This window comes from Balaenoptera physalus (assembly GCF_965194825.1).
Source record: "Balaenoptera physalus genome assembly, chromosome: 16".
NCBI classification, from domain to species: domain Eukaryota; kingdom Metazoa; phylum Chordata; class Mammalia; order Artiodactyla; family Balaenopteridae; genus Balaenoptera; species Balaenoptera physalus.
In genome coordinates, this window is record NC_138898.1 from 53,791,305 (window position 1) to 53,810,930 (window position 19,626).

Below are 19,626 nucleotides of genomic sequence, written 5' to 3' on the forward strand. Positions count from 1 at the left end.
TTGTGATGCTAAAACACAGACCCAGGCCTACGTGCTGGCCACCTGACCAGCCCCCCACCCCTAGCCTCCCTCCACCTCCCTCCAGCATCTTCCCAGCTTCCCTCCCTCTCCCCCACCTACCCACTCCCTCTGGCCTGTCTGCAGTCTCCCCCCACCACTCCAGAATCTCCCCAGCTTACCCCTACCTCCATTCTCTCCCCCACAGCCTTGTCCAACGTCCGTTCCTTCCTGCACTTTGGCACATGGGGCTCCTTCCACCCACTGGCACCTCTCTTCTGGGACTCCACACACACCACCCACCTGGCTACCTTGCAGTTGTAATTATTGAGGAATGCATGCAAAAAGGTCTGGTGCAGAAAAGGTCTTTACGAAATGTTCAGGAAAATGGGTTTTTGTTTTATTGTGTTTTGGTAGCATGAGCAAAATAATTAGAGAACCAATCACGTGTGATCAGGAACCCTGTATTAACAGCTGGCATGTACTGAGTGCTTATCTGTATGGGCTCTGCTTACATCCCACTTCAGCCCACGCTGAAGTGAAGGGTCACTTCATCCCACTCCAGCCCACGCAGTAAGTTATAATTTCACCATTTGACAGGTGCAAAGACCAAGCTCTGAGAGGATGGGTGACTTGCTCAAGGTCACACCAGGGAGAGCCAAGATTTGCTTTAAGGGGAGAACGCTGATTTTATGGTGCGAAAGCTCAGAAACGGAAAAGGACCCAATTCCCCTCCCACCCTGTGCTATTTGCCTAGTCTTAACCAGAATATTACAGCATGAATCAGAAAAAACAAGGGCATTCCAATTTCCAGCCCTCAGGCCTAGGCATGTGGGGTGCCGGAACCTTCAGGGGAGGTCTCTCCAAAAGGTTTGAAAGAGGTGGAATTCAAGGGACGAAGGCCTTGGAGAGTGTCTCCCTCCCCCCAAGTCTCCAGGACAAAAGCTCTGTTAATATGCGCATCTGTGGGGGGTGGGCTGGGTTGCAGGGGGAGCTCTTCAGCCATCCTCCGATATTTGACCAGCTAATTTGGAACCTCGAGAGGCGGAGAGGCTTAGGCTAGACCAGCCTGGGGTGGAGGTGCTGCCACCAGACCCACCCAGACAATGGGAGCACCCAGAGCCGGGGTCCTCGGCCAGGACCTCTCCCTTTCTCCCTGGATCGCTCGTCTTTGTTGGCCGGGCTCCCCTCCAGTGCTGGGCTGAGTCGATGAGTCCGGTCCACCTGGGGGACCGTGGAGCCTGCCTTCCACTCCCCAGTGGGTACAGCAAGCCCACGTCACAGGAAGTCCAGCGACCCTCCCGAATGTCCCCATTGCCACAGGTCTGCCGGTACTCCCCAGCCCTGGTCTCCCGGGCACGGACCAACCACATCCACCCAAGGCTTTCTTCCAGCACCCTAATCCCCCATCCCACCACAGAGGCCTGGAGCCCCCTTTCTCTCTCCAATCTACAACGAACCCCTTAAGTCTGTCCTGGCAGCCTGCACCCCAGGCCTCCCTGCAACTCACCACTCGGGGTTCCCACTACAGAGGTGGAGGTGCTGAGGGGTTCTCTGAGGGCCCCCAGGGCCAGAGTCAGCCTCGGCCAACCGCGAAAGGACTCCGGGAAAATGGAACAGGAAGTTCCCTTCCCCAATCCCATCCAGGTGGTGAGGTGGGCTTCCTAGAGTTAACCCTTAACCTCCCAGTTTGGGAGTGGGGTGGGGAGAGGGCGGGGCCAGAGAAATAAAGACAAAGCAGTGGATCCAGATTCCAACCCAGGCCTGTATTTGAGAGTCTAAATATCCCTCCAAGTAACAGCTGCCCCCCTCCTAATCAGGACTGGCCCTGTGCCCCTTGGCGGTCTGTCAGCCTGTACCTTTTTGGGGGACAAGAGTTGCCATTTACAAATGCTTGCTGGGACTTCCCTGGTGGTGCAGTGGTTAAGACTCTGTGCTTCCACTGCAGGGGGCGCGGGTTCATCCCTGGTCGGGGAAGTTCCACATGGCGCTAGGTGTGGCCAAAAAAAAAAAAAAGCTTGCTGTGTGCCGGGCACTGAGGATACTGAGGTAAACGTGAGGGACAGTCCCTGACCTCAGGGGGCTTGCACGCCAGGGTACAGCAGCAAACCACAGGTGCTAATTAGAAAATGGAACAGGACCATGGATGGGGAAGAGAGGGCGCTGGTCGACACTGCCACATAAAATCCTCCCAAGAATCCTTAGAGGTGGCTTTTGTCCCAGCTTTACCAATGACCAAGCAGGGGCTCCCAGTAGGGGAAGTGACCTCACCAACAGCCTTGAGTCCAACTCTAACTCCAAAGTCAAGCCTTTCCCTTTGCTCTAAAGGGCCTCTTTGCGTCATGCCCTTGGCTCCAGCCAGATGGGCACTTCCCTCTGGGGAGTCCGCGGTGCCTCGCTGAGCGTTCAGGGCTCCAACCTGCTCAGAGGCTGCCCAGACGGACGGCCAGACCCTGCGCTTGCTCTGGCTCCTCGGCCGGGTCTTTTCTCTTGCACTTAACAGCACCTGGGCTTCTCCTGTTCCTTTATTTTAATTGTCTAGCGTGGATCTCATTGGACCAAAGTTCCCTGCGGACAGTGGTCCGTTTCCCTTGTCAGCTCTGCATCCTCCGCGCCTAGCCTAGCGTCTGGCACACGTGAGGACGGACAAAAAGGATGAGGAACCGCCGGGCAGAAAGTCCACCGCCCTCCGAGGTTTGCTGGCACCCAGCACCTGGCACTACACCGCGCGGACTCCCTCCACCTCGGGGGCAGTCGGGGGCTACTGAGCCCCCCTCCCTGGGGTGGGCCAGGAAACCCACCCAGGGCGGGACTATGAAACCCCACCCCGGATGTGGAAAGGAAACCCCGCCGCTGGGCCTGGCCTGGGAGGTGGGGCGGAGGCGTCTCCTGTACCCCTATACCTAGGCTGGACCATCACGCCCCCTCCCCCGGGCACCGCCGCCCCGGCCCCGCCTCCAGGACTGACGCGCGCACTTATGGCTGCGGCCTTCGAGAACGAGGCCGTGTCTGACCCCTGGGAGTGGGGGCAACTCGACCGGGAGCTGCGGGCCCTGTCTGGACATGATGGGGGAGAACTGCAGGAAGGAACGTGGCCTTCTCGGGTAAGGTGGTCTCGGTGCCTCGGGCCTGGAGCGTCCAGGTGAGAGCCTGGGGCGTCCAGGTGAGAGCCTGGGGGAGCTGGCTGGGAGCACAGAGGGAAGGCTCGGTGTTTGCTGTTGACGCTGTCTTCCAGGCCTTCGACTCAGGTGCACACCTTTCCTGGAAATCTGTCAGAAAAGCAGAGACCAAGTTGACCTAACCCCCAGAAATAGCATCCAGGCAGAAAGGCAAGTGCCTGGAGTGAGACAAGATCAACACTAGCTTTTGGCCTCCTTCAATCCTAACTCTCGGCCCAGGTATGGGCTTTGGCTAATACCCGCGCTCCTGGCCCACCACGCGCGCGCACCATTCATTCGGGAAATATTTGCTTCCCCGAGTGTGTCCGGGCATTGTCCCTGACCCCGGGTACCCAGTGCTGAATAGAAGGGACAAGTGCTGCCCCCTTGAGGCTTACAGACCGGGCAGGACCAGATCACGGGGGCAAGGTTTATTAACTCAAATTACCTTGCAGAAATAAAGGGCTTAAGGGAATTCCCTAGCGGTCCGGTGGTTAGGACTCGGCGCTTTCGATGTCGGGCCCGGGTTCAATCCCTGGTCCGGGAACTAAGATGCTGCAAGCCGCGTGGCGAGGCAAAAAAAAAAGAGCTGAACATTTAAGTCCCTTCAAATTCGTCCTTATCTTTGAAAATATCAATACACTCCCCTCTCCCAGAGTGTTAGCCACTGAGTGACGAAAATTCTTGTGAAGTTGCTGGATTGTTACTTTACTCCATTTAGTAAAAATGATAAACGCATCTTCAAAGGCTTTTCATATAAATCTACCTGTTTAGGATATATATCAATATCTTCTAAAATTATCTTGAAAATGCACACTTAAACTATTCTAGTTGTTACCTTAGATTTTGGGGGGAAGTAATTGTTGTCTAAAAAACAAACAAAAAACAAACCCCAACTTACCATTTATTTATTAAATATGAAAAAAAATTAAGTTTAGTATTATCCAGGTCAGCAAAAGCACCTGAAAATACTGAGTGATGGGGTCTTCTTTTTTCCTCTTATCTCTTCAGAGATTGCAAAAGAAAAACAAATTTCCTTGTATTTTCAGTTTCCTTAGGATTCCTCCATTTAGAATTATTCAGGGCAAAGGGAGAAATCCTTCTCCAGCTCTGGGAAGAATTACTATTAAAAACACTGTGATCCCTTGATTAGCCTTTGGTTCATCCAGTGGTTTAAATGCCTGTCTCTTAACTGCATTAGTAACATCTTTTCCTGCAGCCATAACCCCAGCATTTTCCTCTGGGTGGTTGCAATCTTGATGGAGTAATTGCAGTGTTTATGGCACAGCCAGACCCCTCACTAAGGACCAGCCCTGGTACAGAAGCACTGGGGATTTTGATGAGAACAGGAGTGAGCATTGCACCTGTCCTGGTCTTTCTTCAGTGTCTGTAGACTAGCTATCTCCCAGGTGTTTCATCTTGTCTCTTTGGTAGGAGCCAGCCATTGGCTCTGCAAGCCCGAGCTGCAGTCTCAGCTTTGCCATTTGCCACTGTGCGACTTGGGCAGATGGTTTAGTTGCATCCCTTCACTCTGCTGCTCAAAGCTCTTCTGTGGCTTCCTATGGCACTTAGAACTAAATCCAGACAGCTCAGCCTGGGGCTCATCCCACAGCCCCTTCCTACCATGGATCTCATCTTCTGTCTTCTTTTCCTTTGCCTTTCAGTTCCTAAACATGCCAGTCTGATCCTGCCCTGGCCTGGAATGGATGCTTTCATTCACACCCCCACTTTGCCAGTTTCTCTTCATTCTTTTTTTTTTTTAATGAGTTGGTTTAATTCCAGGTGGTACAGAATTCAGGACAGAACAAAGACTTAAGAACACACTTTGGCAGGATTCTGGGCTAGGTTTACTCTGATCTCACAGCTAAGGTAGAAATGACTGAGAAGCACTGAAGAGAGGGTGAACCACTGTATGACTTTTCTAAATTTATTTATTTATTTATTTATTTGGCTGTGCTGGGTCTTAGCTGCAGCACGTGGGATCTTCGTTACAGCATGCATACGGGTTCTAGTTCCCTGACCAGGTATCAAACCCGGATCCCCTGCATTGGGAGCATGGAGTCTTAACTGCTGGACCACCAGGGAAGTCCCTCACCCAGCCACTTAAACACAAGTTCCACAAGGCTGGCTTTGCTGCTGTTCATTGCTGTATCCCCAGTGCCCAGCACATAGTAAACACTCACTAAATGTGGATTGAAGGAATATTCCACATCAGACCTTGTCTTTCCTGGTATTCTCTATTTCGGTAAATGTAGAACAATCCATTCAGTTGCTCAAGCCAGGTACTGGGATTTATCCTTGACCCCCTTGCTTTAACTCATTCCCACATCTCATCAGTCTCCAAGTTCTGTAGGTCTGATAGCCTAAATATTTTTCATATCTGTGTTTCTCTACCTCCACTGCTGCTACCAAGTCCAGGTCACCATCATCTATTGCCTGGATCATAGCAATGGTCTTATGGTTTCTCTTCATTCATTTCCTTTTTTTTTTTTTAAGTAAACTTTTAGGTGTAATGTACAGAAATTGTGCGCAAACCAAAAATGAAGAGCGTGATGCATCTCCCCCAAGCAAAAACAGCCCTTTAGCCAGCATCCCAATCAAATCAGAATCTACTAGCACTCTCGGGCCTCCACTGGTGCCCCCTTCTGGTCACTTCCCTTCCCCCATAATCTCTATCCTGACTTCCAACCACAGCAGATTTGTTTGGTCTGTCTTTGAACTCCGTGTAAGTGAAGTCACACAATAGGAACTCTCATCTGACCTTACTCCACAGTGAGGGAGTCATCCACGCGTTGCTTATTCCTTGAATAGTATTCCCCCATTGTGTTATTTGTTCATTCTACTGTGTCTACACGGGGGTGGTTTTCAGTTTGAGGCCACGCTTAGTAGTTCTTGTAGGTCTCTGGTAACCATATAAGTGCGTACTGCGGGGCTTGTGCCCAGGAGTGAATCGCTGTGTCACAGGGTATGTGGATGGTCAGGTTCAGAAGATTCTGCCACACTTGTCCAGAGAGCTTGTACCATTTTCCCTCCCACTGTCTGCAGACTCATCTTGTGCATTTCTTGCCCCAGTTCTAGGATCAGCCGTTTCTCCATGGAACCCTGATTTTTTTCACATTATAAAGCATTCACAAAAATAGGATTTTTAAAAGGAGGAGAGAAAGTAAAACTAATAGAAGTTCTACATTTTTTTTCACACCCAACGGAGTAAAAAAAAAAAAAATAGAAGAGACACTAGTGAAAGACCACATGCCATGTAGAGGAAGGAGTCTGAGAGCTGAGGGTAGGGGGCAGAGAGTGCAGCAGGAGGAAGGGCTGAAAAGGACATCAAGGGTGGGTGCCTGAGTGCCATTGTCATCTGCTCCCATGAGGGGCCTCCAGGAGGGGTCCTCTGAGCTGAGCCAGTCGGAATGCCTCCTAAGTGCTCCCATCCCCACCTGCTTCAGTGTCTTTAGCTTTCGTGAGTGAATGTACCTTAAACTCTACCCAAGACTGGGGCACCCTTTAGGTATCAGATAGCAGGAGGTGACTGCAGCAACAGCGAAGGGTATTTTAGGATGATGATAGTGTCCTGGTTTCCTAAAAATGCAGCAACCTCTATAGGGAAAGTAACTTAATTTACTCTACTATCTACCTCCAAAGAGCCAAGTGGAGTGACTATTGAGCTTGGTCTCAACAGAGAATCCCCTCCCTGCCTGTACTGTAAGCTGTCTTTAGCTCCCAGGTAGAGAAAATGTTCTGGAAGGTGGGATGTGGGTGTTTGGGGAATATATCCAGTCAACCCTACTAAGTTTGGGGGCTCTTCTGGCCTTGGTGTTCACGGCTTGCCTGGCTGAGGCTGAAGCTGCCAGCCTTGACAATCATGGTAAGAAGCACTTGGAGTTGCTGCCTAGGGAGGAGCCTCCTTTCCTCCTGGAGCTTGCCCAGGGCAGGAGAAAGCCATTTCTGCTGACTGTGATGGGCAGGCTTCTGGGCCAGCATCACAGCTGAGATCCAGGAGCCAGCTTTGGGGTTGGCAGCCTCTCTGGCCGGCCCTGTTGCAAGATCAGATGTTAGTCTTGTTCAGCCCCTGGAAAGGAGCAAAGCCTCCACAATAAGAGCTGCTGGGTAGTTCCAGTTGCTGCAAGGCAAGGGCATCAAGAATTGGGTGATGAGTAGGCTCCTGGTTAGAGACTGTGATGTAGCCATACAACAGAATATGCCGCAGTTGAAAAACAGCAAGGCACTGCTTGAGAACAGTAGAACTCTTGACACATAACCATCCGTCCAAACCTGCCCTAAGACTTGACCAAACTCTAGCATAGCTTCTAGCAGCATAAGGCCATGATGACCCCAGCCCCCCATTAAAATGCCTGCCTGAGAAAGCTCAAAGCTGCCAGGAAAATTTACTGTTCGTTCTAGCTAATGCCTGATGATGGGCCCCTAGCCTCCCTTTCTTAGAGCACTTACTAAAAAGGGCTTATAATTGTGAATATGTGTCTCTTACAACCCAGAAGCATCTGTCACTGACCTGAGAGCCATTCCCTTGAAATGTACTCATCAGGAGGGACAGGGCCTCTGTCTCCCTTCTCTGTGGGAGGATAGACTCCTCCTGCCTCCCACACCTGCCAGGTAGCAGACACACCTGGCCTAATTGCAGCTTCACTGACTGGCTCTTTGTGACTTTTCACTACCCCCCCCCCCCGCCCCCATTCTCCCTTTGAAACACCCAGTCACCTCTGCAGCACATCGGATGGAGCGCAGCTCTTTGCCCTGCTGTCCGTAGTTACCGAATAAAATCTGTTTTCACCACTTCATAATGTATGGCTGTGTATGTCTTTGACATGCTACATGTTTTGTTTTTTCTCTATATGTTTTTTATACTGAACATCTCTAAAATATGTGTCACGCACACAGAGGGGGCACGTCAGCAGCATATACTCCCATTTTTGAAACAAAACAAAACAAAACTCAAAACATGTGAGGGGCGGAGACCCTTGACCTGGGAGGCTGGACGGGGCGCTGGGCCAGAATTCGTGCTCCCGGGTACCCCGGCGCCGGCGCTCTCAGGCTGAGGGCCCTCGCTCAGCCAGCCGCAGTTTTCCCACCGGAAACTCGAGGGCTCCCGGGTGTACGCCCCGCGGTCCTCACCGCCCCCGTTGCCCCTGTGCCCCTGGCCCACAGGCGGGCTCCACGAGAGACCCGGGAAAACCGGAAGTTGGAATGGGGCAGCCGGACGGGAAACTCGGGCACACCGGCCAGGGTCCGGCAGCACCAGGATGACCCTTTGCCCTCGGCGGGACTGCCCCTCGGGGGCGCGGACGGCAGCGCGCAGGTAAGGGCGGCAGGGCGGTGCTGTGGAGGGGCGGGGCCATGGAGGCGACATCCAATCACCGGCGTCTCCCGTGGGGTGGGGCGGGGCAGTTGTTGCTTGGGAGACGCGCTCCCCGCATAGTTGCCCTCTGGGCTGCAGAGCTGGGCAGCGAAGACTTGTGCGCGCGGTGCTCCTGGGCCTCCTGTGGCTCCGAACGCCTCCCCCTGCGTCCGCCTCGCATCAGGGGACGGGGCCGCAGGGTTGCCTCCACGCCTCCGGCGGTGAGCGGGCCGCCGGGCACCTGAACTCTCACGACCTGGTCTCCAGCGGCCCTGGGAGTTCTGTTATTTTTCTTCAAAATTTGTTTTATTTCCGGGGTTCCACCTACCTAACACTTGTACTGGCTTCCTTTTCTTCTTTTTCAATGGTTAACATTTGCTCTGCTGTTTACTCGATTATTCCTATTTTTCTTGGCTTCTCTTACATTCCTTTATTTGCCCCTATCGTCTCTCCTTCCTAAGGCTAAATCTCTGCATTGCCCTGTCTCCAGCCTGGCTTAACGGTGTTCATTAGCACACGTTTGTTTTTGTTTTTCTTACATCAGATGATTCTTTTTTCTAGTTTTTATCATTCTGGCTGCTTTTTTGTAAGGTCCTCTTTAAGACCTGAATCAGCTCGCAGGCCAGTCTGAGGGTAGATCACGATTTATTTACTAAAGGTGGCGTATTCTTTCTTACTCAAGCTCACTGAAGCCGCAGGATAGTGGAGTTGGTTGGCATTTGTTGAGTGTTTCCCGTGCCTGAAGCTCCGATAAGCGCCTTGTAAACAGGCTCCTGAGGTAAGTACGTCTCTAACCTGGTGGCCTGTGAGCGGGAAAACAGATGTTTTCTGCTGGAATTGTATGGAGTTCTTAATTTTGTTTTGTTTTTAGTCATCAACATTCAAAAGTCAGGATATTTCACATAGAAATTGAATTCTTTTTTGGCTTCTCTTGAAAAAGCCTCATGCTTGGGCAATACTGAGCCCCCAACCGCCCCCTTTAAACAAAATATGGTTTCTTGAGGCCCCTGAAGTCCCTCCCACTCCGGTCTTACACCCAAGGCACTGGTGGTTTATGGTACTGCCTGGTTGCTGAAGGCATTTAGGTTTTTGATCTCTACTTATTGACTCACCCTGCCCTGGTCTGAAGTCTTTCGGGGACTGCAGTTCCCACAAAGCAAATATCAATAATCCTTCCTCCTAGACCTGCTCAGGCCTAGAGCCAGCCCTAGAAGGGTTTCCTCTCATTTCCAAGAAGGAGCTAATATCTATCACATAGCGGATGCTCAATAAATATTTTCTGAACAGTTAAATAAATGTTGAGACTTCTTTTGGTCTAACTTAGGTGATCCCATGGTGGGATCCAAACCTCTGGGCTTCCTCAGTATCCCTGAACTGTAGCCCCTTTTGTCTGGTAGAGAAACGTTTGCCCAGGAATCAGGACACACCCATTCTTTCTGGACTTGGTGCATTCCTGGGACTGCCATGTGTGAGATGGTCCACCTCAGGTTGAGTTCCTTTACTGTGGACACTGGCTTGACACAGTCTGGCTCCCAGACTGCGCATTTCATCTTTTCCAGGGCCCTCTGTGGCTTTTTCTCAGTTTATAATTCTCTCTGTCTTGAAAACAGTATTGACTTTTGATACAACTTTGTTCATCTCTCTTTACCTTGAGGATTAAAACACCTGGAAATACTGACCAGAGCCAAACCCTGGGGGTAATTTTTCTTTCATCAAAGTGATAGTAGAATCAATAAGAATTCTAGGACTCCTAAAACAAGTTGAACTCCAAAAGCAGAGCTGCAAACTCAAAATGCTGCAAGGGCCAAGTGGAGAACCAAAAGTAGCACCCTGAGATCAGGCCCGGAATGGAGGAATATGGGTCCAGGGTTGCTCTGGTTGTTCTGGTTTCTCAAGAAAATCAATTTTATGGGAACTCTCCTCATTTTTCTTTTTTAATAAATTTATTTATTTATGGCTGCGTTGGGTCTTCGTTGCTGCACGCAGGCTTTCCCTAGTTGCGGTGAGTGGGGGCTACCCTTCGTTGCGGTGCTCTGGCTTCTCACTGCAGTGGCTTCTCTTTGTTGTGGAGCACAGGCTGTAGGCGGGCGGGCTTCAGTAGTTGTGGTACGCTGGCTCAGTAGTTGTGGCTCACGGGCTCTAAAGCGCAGACTCAGTAGTTGTGGTGCCTGGGTTCAGTTGCTCCGCGGCATGTGGGATCTTCCTGGGCCAGGGTTCTGAACCCGTGTCCCCTGCATTGGCAGGCGGATTCTTAACCACTGCGCCACCAGGGAAGTCCCGGAACCCTCCTAATTTTTTAAGTGTTGGGAACTAAGTTTAAAAAAAATTGAACCCTTGTGAGTGCACACAGCACACCGATGAGGTGGTACAAGGGCCAGTGGTGCCTGTCTTCCTGGGTGAGGTGGATGCATCTCAGAGGACTCTGATGGGCCGAAGGCAGGGGGCCTGGGTACGTTTCCAGCAGGAATCTTCCTGGAATCTGACTACAGGGCTGGCCCTCACCCCTTTCCTGACACTCATCTCCTGTGCCCTGTTAAGGAGAGATGGGTGCCTTGCCCCAGGGAGTGAAGCACAGTCTCTGTTCTCCCGTTTGGGGAGCCTTAGTTCTCAGGGTCTGAAGGGAAGACAGAAGCTGAGATGTGGACTTTGAAGCCACCAGGGATGTCTGAGGGTTTGGGACCCCATGCATGGCTGGGTCAGACCCCTTTGTCACCTCTATCCCTAGCCTTGAGAGGGAGCTAGTCGGGGGGGGGTGCGGAGGGCAGCGTCTGGAAAAATCAGATTGATGCCACATCTTTCCAAAGTGTGAGACATGGGTGTAGGAGTGGGTACTGGGGAGTTCCCAGGTCTCTTTGTTTCCTAAGTTTGCTCTTAGGGAGAGAGAACTCCATGCCAGTCTTGGCGGGAACCCAGAGGAGCTGCTGACCGGTCTGGGAGCCTTAAATGAAATCCAGGGACGTCTCCACGGAGACACCCATAAGACTTTCAGAAGCTCTGTGTACTGAAAAGGACCACCATGTCCCTCCACTCGGCAAAGTGTCCTTCGTCCTGTAACGACAGCTGCAATTTGAAACGTCAAATATCAAAATCCTTACACAAAATATATTTTCCCACTTTGGCGCCCCTGCTTGGCTGGTGTCAGGAGTACGTACCAGGTAAAGCGATCGTGAGCCGGCAACGCGGATCTGGGAGTCACCTCCCGGCCGAGAGCAGGTGCAGCCGGCCTCGGGACCCCAGACCCGGAACCCTCCAAGCTGGGAACGCTGTAAGGCTGCAGCTGCGCGGGGAACGGGATCTGGGAGGGACTTCCTGTTGTCCCTAATCCCAGTCTCCACCCGGCTCCCCGCGCCAGGTGCAGGCTGCGGAGACTCCCTTCCCCGGGGGAGGGGGCTCCGCCGCCCGAGGTGACCCCTCCGCCTCCACCTCGGTGAGAGGGGGGCTGGGAGGGCGCCTGGATCCCGAGACCCGCGCGGGTGGCCAGCTGGCAGGAGGGGACGGGGTCAAAGGTGGAAGGCTACGGGCTGGCAGGGAGAGGAGGCCTGGACCTGGGTTCGGAAAGAGGAAGGACATCATCTGTGCGGGACCGTGAGCAGAATGGACACCCGGCCCGGGCGGGTGGTTGCAGCCGCAGGGAGGGCTGCTGAGAGCGGGCAGCTCAATTTCTGGATCCCAGGCGGGACCGAGTCAGGTCGAGCGCAGGGTGTGTGTGTGTGTCCTGGGTCCGGGAGACGGCGGGGCCTGTATTCCTCCGCGGAGCTGGCTGTGGTGGGCGGGGCCCTACTCGGCACCTGTTTCGTAGGATCTCTGCAGACCTTTCGGCTCCTGATGACAGGAGATTCAGATTTCAAGTCACCCCGGTTTTCCTTAACCCAGTTGCTCTGAGATTCTTGCTTCAACGATAAACGGGATAATACAAAATAGCATTCTGTCAAAGAGAGGGACCAAAAAACAGCATAGAGAGTGAGACCGTTGGAGGGCGTCTCGGAGACTTTATTTCTGATTGGGACCAGGGATGGATCTGGTCCGGCGTGGGAATTTGGAGGGCTTCAGGGATGTCCAGGAGACACTGGCTGATTTCCTTCTGCTCCTCTAGGCTCCTGGCCAGAAGCTGGAGGGGACTTGGTCAACAAGACCAAGAAACGACTCAGCTGAGCTTTGTAGCTCTGAGACAGAAAATGTCTGCGGATGGCGGAGGCATCCGTGCTACCGAGGACAAGGAGAGAGCCCAAGAGGTATGGATGGGGTGCTGGGTGAGGGAGGCATGCACTGGAAGGAACTGGAGTGGAAGGGGATTTTCAAGGCAGGGCATTTGGACCAGTGGAGAAGTTAGACTCACCGTGGGAGTAGGGCTGGTAGAGGCGGTGGGCGGATGTTGAAGAGGTGGTATGATGGGAAATACCTTCCACCTGGGAATCGACTTCTATGGGACTGCTTTGCTTTGCCTGGTGAATTCGGTAGTCAGCAGACCAAAGGCTACACGAGATAGTAAGGGGGCTGCACAGGGGTCCTGTGGGTGAGGTTTGCTCTCTGAACAGTGCTCAGAGTATATGGGCAAGCCTCAGTCTACCCTGTACTCCCCTCTGCCTGGGCCCGCATCTCCTCTCTCCTTGGGTCTGAGCACATAGCCCTTCCTGTACCTGTTGCCTGTGTGTGTGTAGTTACGACTTGCGGGGAGACCAGGGTCACCAAGCTTGGGACTGGGGGAACATGAGTCAGCTGCAGCGGGATGTGCGACCTTGGGCAGGTCCCTTGGCCTCTGGGAACCAGGTGTGTCATCTATAAAATGCGGATCATGTGCCTGCCATTCCCACCTTTCTTGCCGGGTGGTTGGGAGGCTCAGAGAAGATAATAGGCACGAGAGGCCTCCGTGAGCAGCTCATCAGCCCGTAGGTGCTCATTATTGTAACATATAAAACACCACCACCCACAGCAACTAGAACCTAGGTCAGAGAAACCTGGAAATCCTCAGCTAGGGTTTCCAGTGGCTGTAAGTTCAAGTACAAATCAAGTGTCAGTTCTGTTTTCATACCATAGAAGCACAAAGAATTTTTACCGCAGTTCAGTTTCCCTTCCATAATGCCTTTGTAACACCCAGTGGGCCTCACATGTCCACAACATTCTCTGCTGATGTTGGATTCTGTCAGCTCACACAGTAGAGTAATAATAATAATTACCAGCACTGCTCTTTGTTTATCCAGAACTTTCTGGAGTGGAGAGCTCTTTCTCACGTATTATCTGTGTGGAGGCAGAGCAGCTGAGTCCCGGAGGCCGCCTGGCCTGTGTGCCTCCCAGAAACGTTGACTCCTGGCCTGAGGGTCTTATATACTGAGGTGGGTGGGGAGGTGGAGGGATAGGCTTGAGTTCCCAGCAGAAGGCTGGCCGGTGCCCAGTGCTATGGGTGGTGATGATGAGGCCTCACCAGGGCCTCCCAGTGCAAGGGAAGTGACTTTCCCAGTGCTCTGCTCTGCTCAGGACTGAAAGGCTGGTAAGCGGTGGTTCTGGATTCCAGCCCTGGTAGCCTGACTCAAAAGCTTGCTCCTCACCTCCCAGAGGGCTGGGGCAGAGGCTGCTATGAAGAGGGGAGGGAGGACCCTGGCAGTCCCATTGTGGGGGACAGTGCTAAAGGGGATGAGCCTGAGAGGAGTTTCCCTTCCATCAGACCTAGGTGGGTGCAAGTCCTCAGCACGGTTAGAGGTATGCTTGGACTTATTTTTTCCAAATCAGAAACTGCCAACAGCTCTGACCAATTGAGTTAGGACTGAAATGGCCCAAGGCCACATGTCTTCCTGTCACTTTCAAGAAGTTATGGCCCTGGGGGTGACTTGTGAGTCTGATACACTTGAGTTCAAGTCCTGGCCGAGTCACTCCAAGCTCTATGACCTTGGGCCATTGTCTGATCTCAGAGCCTGGGTGTGTGAGTTTCCTGTGTCTGCTGTAACAAAGGACCACAAACTGGGTGGCTTAAAACAACCGGCATTTATTCTCTCACACTTTGGAGGCCAGAACCCCAAAATCAAGGGGTCGGCAGGGCCCCCTCCCAAGGCTCTAGGGGAGGATCCTTCCCGCCTCTCAGCTTCTGGTGGCTCCAGGTGTCCCTTGGCTTGTGACAGCATCACTCCAGCCTCTGCTTCCATCTTCACATGGCTTCTCCTCTGTTTCTGTGTCCTCTCCTGTTTTTTCTTGGCTGCCACGTGTCTTGTGGGATCCTAGTATCCCGACCAGGGATAGAACCTGGGCCTCAGCAGTGAAAGCGGGAGTCCTGACCACTGGACTGCCAGGGAAGCCCCTGTGTCCTCTCCTCTTATATGGACACCAGTCATTGGATTCAGGGCCCAACCTGAATCCAGGATATTTCATCTCAAGATCCGTAACTACATCTGCAAAGACCTTTTTTCCAAATAAGGTCACATTCTGAGGTTCCGAGTAGACATGAATTTTGAGGGTACACTATTCAACCCAGACAACTACACTCGGTTTCCTCATATATTAAAGAATAACAATCCACACTCCTGTGGGAGGTGTGAGGCTCGAATTGGGAAGAGGCATCTGCCCTGTGGGCACCCAGCAGGGCCTCGATGAGCCTCCCCTCCTTCCCTCACTGTCCGGCCTCACAGGGGTGAACCACGGATGTGCAGGTCTTAGGGACGGAGACGGAAGCAGGGCCAGCCTTGCATCTGGGTGTGCGTTCTGCCACCCTTGGTGTCTATCTCTGCAGGTCCCCGAGCGTGGAGTTCTGCTGTGTCTCCCATTCTCTGTCCCAGTGCTGATGGGGCTGTTATTTCTAGACTCCAGGTCACGGGCATTCTTGTCAAGAAATGCTTTCCGAGTCGGAGGGGACAGTGCCGTTGGGAGCCGCTCAGGAGTCACCCCACATCAAGATGGAACCAGAAGAGCCGCACCCTGAGGGGGCATCACAGGAGGCCAGAGCTCAAGGAGCACGGGGCTGGGTGCCCCTAAGCCAGGGCTCTAAGGAGAAAGCGCATTTCCTGCCTGGTGGAGGTGAGGATGGGGATGTGGAGAGAGGCACTTTCCCAGGTAGATGCTCAGCCCAAGTGGGGAGACCCCGATGTCTGCCCCACCTGCCCCTTGGAGGCCGCCCCTCAGAGCCCACTGACCCTCTTCTTGGATCAGGTTGGGGGTGGAGTTGGAGGCACCGTGGGTGTCCCTGGTGGGCCTGGCATGAGTTCACTGAGGGGAGTGGGAGGGCCAAGTGGGACAAGGTGGCCGCCCTGAGGACCTCTCTCCTCTCTCAGCCCTCCCCTCCCCCCAGATCCCTGTGCTCTCTCACGAGGGGAGGACCAGAGACCGGCGGATGGCCGCGGCGCTCCTCACTGCCTGGTCCCAGGTGAGTGTCCCCATCCAGAGCTGGAGCCGAAGGACGTGGAGGGACAGCGTCTCTGAATCGTCCTCCGGATCTGAGCGCTGGACCTGGGGGTGGGGACTGGAGATCCTGAGCTTTGGCAGTGGTGCCGAACAGAAGGATCCTTGTTTTTGTCTCTTGTCTCCTGCTGTACACAAGCGCTTTGTTCTTGCCCCCAAAAGCCTTCCTTGGGCAACTGTCCTGCTTCACCATCACACCTGAGGGCCAGCCTCACTTGAGTCAGCAGGATGGGAGTCGGGGTTTTGCCCTTGTCCTGGCACCACCGTGCCCCTCCACCACGTCCTGGCGTGTCCTGGAGAGTGAACATTTCGTGTTGTTTCAGATGCCAGTGACCTTTGAGGACATGGCTGTGTACCTCTCCCGGGAGGAGTGGGGGCGGCTGGACCACACACAGCAGAGCTTCTACAGGGATGTCCTGCAGAAGAGGAACGGGCTGTCCTTGGGTAAGGACTCACTCGTGCTGGGGTGCTGCTTCCTGAGGCCCTGGGAAGTCAGCTGTGGGGCCCATCTGCCATCACCTCCTCCTCCCTTTCCAGGGCTTGAACCCCCTCTTGTGGTTCATCCAGACCTCGCTGTACTATAGAAGCTTCCTAGTGATGGATGTGTTCTGGTCGGTGCTGATATGGTAGCCATGAGCCATATGTGGCTATTGACCCCTAGAAATGCAGCTAGGGCAACTGAGTTTTTTGTTTTATCTCATTTTAATCAGCTCAGATTTGAATTGAAATAGCCACACGTGGCTAGTGGCTGCTGTGCTGGACGGTGCCGACCTAGAGACTGTGCTTCTCTCCAGTTCTTCCCTAGCTTATTCCAGTAGTTCCCCCCCTTCCAAGCCCAGCTTCAGAGGTATCTGAGCAGAAAGCCTGGCTCTGGGCCGGGCTGCTAGCCCAGAGGATGGGGAGCAGTGCCAGCTAATCACTCCAGGCCTTTGACTCTGAGCTGTCACATCCACCCCAGGGCCGTGTCCTCTTCTCAGAGGGGCCTTGGCTCCCTTGGTTTTTCGCATGGTAAGCAGTAAAGTCCCAGGGCTTTGATTCCTCAGTTTCAGACTCTAGTTTTCATGGCAGACTTTTATGAGGGCTTATGGAAAAATCAGCATTCATTCATTCATTGTCGTTCATTCGGTCATTCTGTCTGTTTGTCTGTCAGTGCACGTCTCTTGCACACCTGCTAGTCCAGGTGGAGCCAGGGTCTTGGTAATTCCACCCTCTGACTTTGATGGTGGGCCAAGACCCCTGCTGTACCTGGTGGGCCCCAGGATCACAGCAGCTGCTGTGCTCACACCTTTAATTATCTCTGGTTTGCTCACCACCCATTGTTAGCACTCTCCGGGGCCCAGGCCAGCAGGTCCAGGCAAGTCCTGGGAGATCAGAGGGAACCAGCATCCACTCCACAGCCCCATGGCAGGCCTCACGAATGCCCTAAACCACCCAGTTGGTCCAAACATTCCTTCCCTCCCATGGGGCTTGGATCAGGGCATGGAGGCCAGGGCCCCTCTGCTCTCTTCCTGACTTGACCAGAATTCCCAGGCCCTCACCCTGGGGTACTTGGCAAATGAGCCTTTGGTCTTTGACTTCTGGGTGGTCAGTGTCCCTGGCCCTCTTATCGCAGGCCCTCCCACTTGGCCTCTCTTTGCCCACTGCCCCTCCCCCAGGAGCCCTTTTTGCCTGTGATCCTGGGAAGGTGCAGGTGCAGGATAGGAAGACTGCATCTGGTTTCTGACATTGCTGGACTCAATGCTGGGGACAGTGTGACATAGAGGTGGCCAGCAGCTGACCTGGCCCAGCCCTGAGAAGAGTGTGCCTGGAGGTTGCCCCGGAGTGTGCATCCTGAGAGGGCATGGCCATCTGCCCCCAGTGACTGTTGAGCTCACTTGGTTTTGCCCCGTGTTTGCAGAACTGCACCCCCTCTTCTTTTGCTCCATCACCTCTCCGGGGAGGTGGAGGGTGGTTTCTGCTTGCTGTGCAGCCCGAAAGGCCCTGACTGAGCACAGCATCTCTTCCCAAGCAGGGTTTCCCTTCAGCAGGCCTTTCTGGGCCTCTCAACTGCAGGGCAAGGGCGAGGCCTCGGGATCCTGCCAGCAGATGGGAGATGAGGAGGAGGAGAAGAGAGGTGCGTGCAGAGGTGACAGGTGGGCGGGGCAGTAGGGTCGTGGCTGTCACTCCCAGGTGCCCCATGTCAGTGCGGGCTGTTTCCTGTGGGGTGCAGACACACAGCCCCTCCTGGGGCAGGGCCACCAGCCCTCCCTCCTGTGTGGAGGGTGGCTCTTGCTTCCAGGGTTCCCAGCAGGTCCTTGCCCTAATTTCTAGCTCCACAATTCCCCCGGGGCCCTCATGAAAGCCTCTGCCTTGCTGGAATCCCTCTTTATCCAGGAGCCGTGGAGGTGGGCAAGGAGGAGCTAGCCCCGTCCCTGGGAGCCCTTGGCGATATGAAGTCCTTCAAAAGCAGGGTGGGGAGAGCCCAGGGGGACGCCCCACGGTGTGGGCAGCGAGCAGTCGGCGGCCAGAGCTCAGGGCCAGCCAAGGACGATGTGCAGCCGGGTCCCGCGGAGAAGGCACAGTCGGAACCAGCCCCGCCTGACATCGGCATCCCGAAAGCCCAGGAGGGCCGCTTCCCAGAGCAACCCAGAGAGGGGGAGACGACCGCCCCTGAGAGCAGCGAGGAGGGCCTGGCCCCTGACGGCGACGCCGGCAAGAAGACCTACAAGTGCGAGCAGTGTGGCAAGGCCTTCAGCTGGCACTCGCACTTGGTGACGCACCGGCGCACGCACACGGGCGAGAAGCCCTACGCCTGCACGGACTGCGGCAAGCGCTTCGGCCGCAGCTCGCACCTCATCCAGCACCAGATCATCCACACTGGCGAGAAGCCCTACACCTGCCCGTCGTGCTGGAAGAGCTTTAGCCACCACTCGACGCTGATCCAGCACCAGCGCATCCACACGGGTGAGAAGCCCTACGTGTGCGACCGCTGCGCCAAGCGCTTCACCCGCCGCTCGGACTTGGTCACCCACCAGGGCACCCACACGGGCGCCAAGCCGCACAAATGCCCCATCTGCGGCAAGTGCTTCACGCAGAGCTCAGCCCTGGTCACCCACCAGCGCACCCACACCGGGGTCAAGCCCTACCCGTGCCCCGAGTGCGGCAAGTGCTTCAGCCAGCGCTCCAACCTCATCGCCCACAACCGCACGCACACCGGCGAGAAGCCCTACCACTGCCTCGACTGCGGCAAGAGCTTCAGCCACAGCTCCCACCTCACCGCCCACCAGCGCACCCACCGCGGCGTCCGGCCCTACTCCTGCCCCCTGTGCGGCAAGAGCTTCAGCCGGCGCTCCAACCTGCACCGGCACGAGAAGATCCACACGGCGGGGCCCAAGGCCCTGGCCATGCTGATGCTGGGGGCAGCCGGGGCTCTGGCGGCGCCCCCTCCGGCCCCCACCTAGGAGGCTGAGAGATAGGGGCCGGCCCGGAGACAGGGAAGGAGGGGGATTGGAGCGGGGGCAGCTGCTGCGGGGGTGTGACCTGGGAGGCCCAGGAACGGAGTTGGGGAGGTGCTGGCATGGGGGTGGGGCGCGGCCACATGGGAGGAGCTCGGGTGAGGAGCAGGCATGCTCACTGCAAATTAAAGGCCTTGGAATTCGAGCGACAGCCTATAGCTCTGTCTCGTGGGGCCCTGGAGGCTGACCCCGGACTTGGCTGGGGGAAGTGGGGGCTCCAGGGTCAGCCCAGTGTCTCCTCACT

The 19,626-nt window shown here is 54.5% G+C and overlaps 1 protein-coding gene across 1 annotated transcript; it reads left to right on the forward strand.

Annotated features, from left to right (window-relative positions):
• Nucleotides 1–9,264: 9,264 nt before the first annotated feature.
• On the forward strand, nt 9,265–19,527 carry ZNF205 (zinc finger protein 205). The gene is made up of 7 exons (XM_082428727.1): nt 9,265–9,286; nt 12,602–12,740; nt 15,294–15,507; nt 15,762–15,853; nt 16,212–16,332; nt 17,897–18,001; nt 18,262–19,527. Exons 2-7 carry the CDS (start codon nt 12,684–12,686, stop codon nt 19,326–19,328), a joined length of 1,656 nt encoding a protein of 551 aa, XP_082284853.1. The 5' UTR covers nt 9,265–9,286; nt 12,602–12,683; the 3' UTR covers nt 19,329–19,527.
• The last annotated feature ends 99 nt before the right edge of the window (nt 19,528–19,626 follow it).

Excerpts from the sequence above, each read along its gene's own strand:
- ZNF205 (XM_082428727.1), top strand. The coding sequence starts at position 12,684 with ATGTCTGCGGATGGCGGAGGCATCCGTGCTACCGAGGACAAGGAGAGA. Across the intron at positions 15,508-15,761 it reads GCATTTCCTGCCTGGTGGAG|CCCTCCCCTCCCCCCAGATC; the intron begins GTGAGGATGGGG and ends CTCCTCTCTCAG. Across the intron at positions 18,002-18,261 it reads TGAGGAGGAGGAGAAGAGAG|GAGCCGTGGAGGTGGGCAAG; the intron begins GTGCGTGCAGAG and ends CTCTTTATCCAG.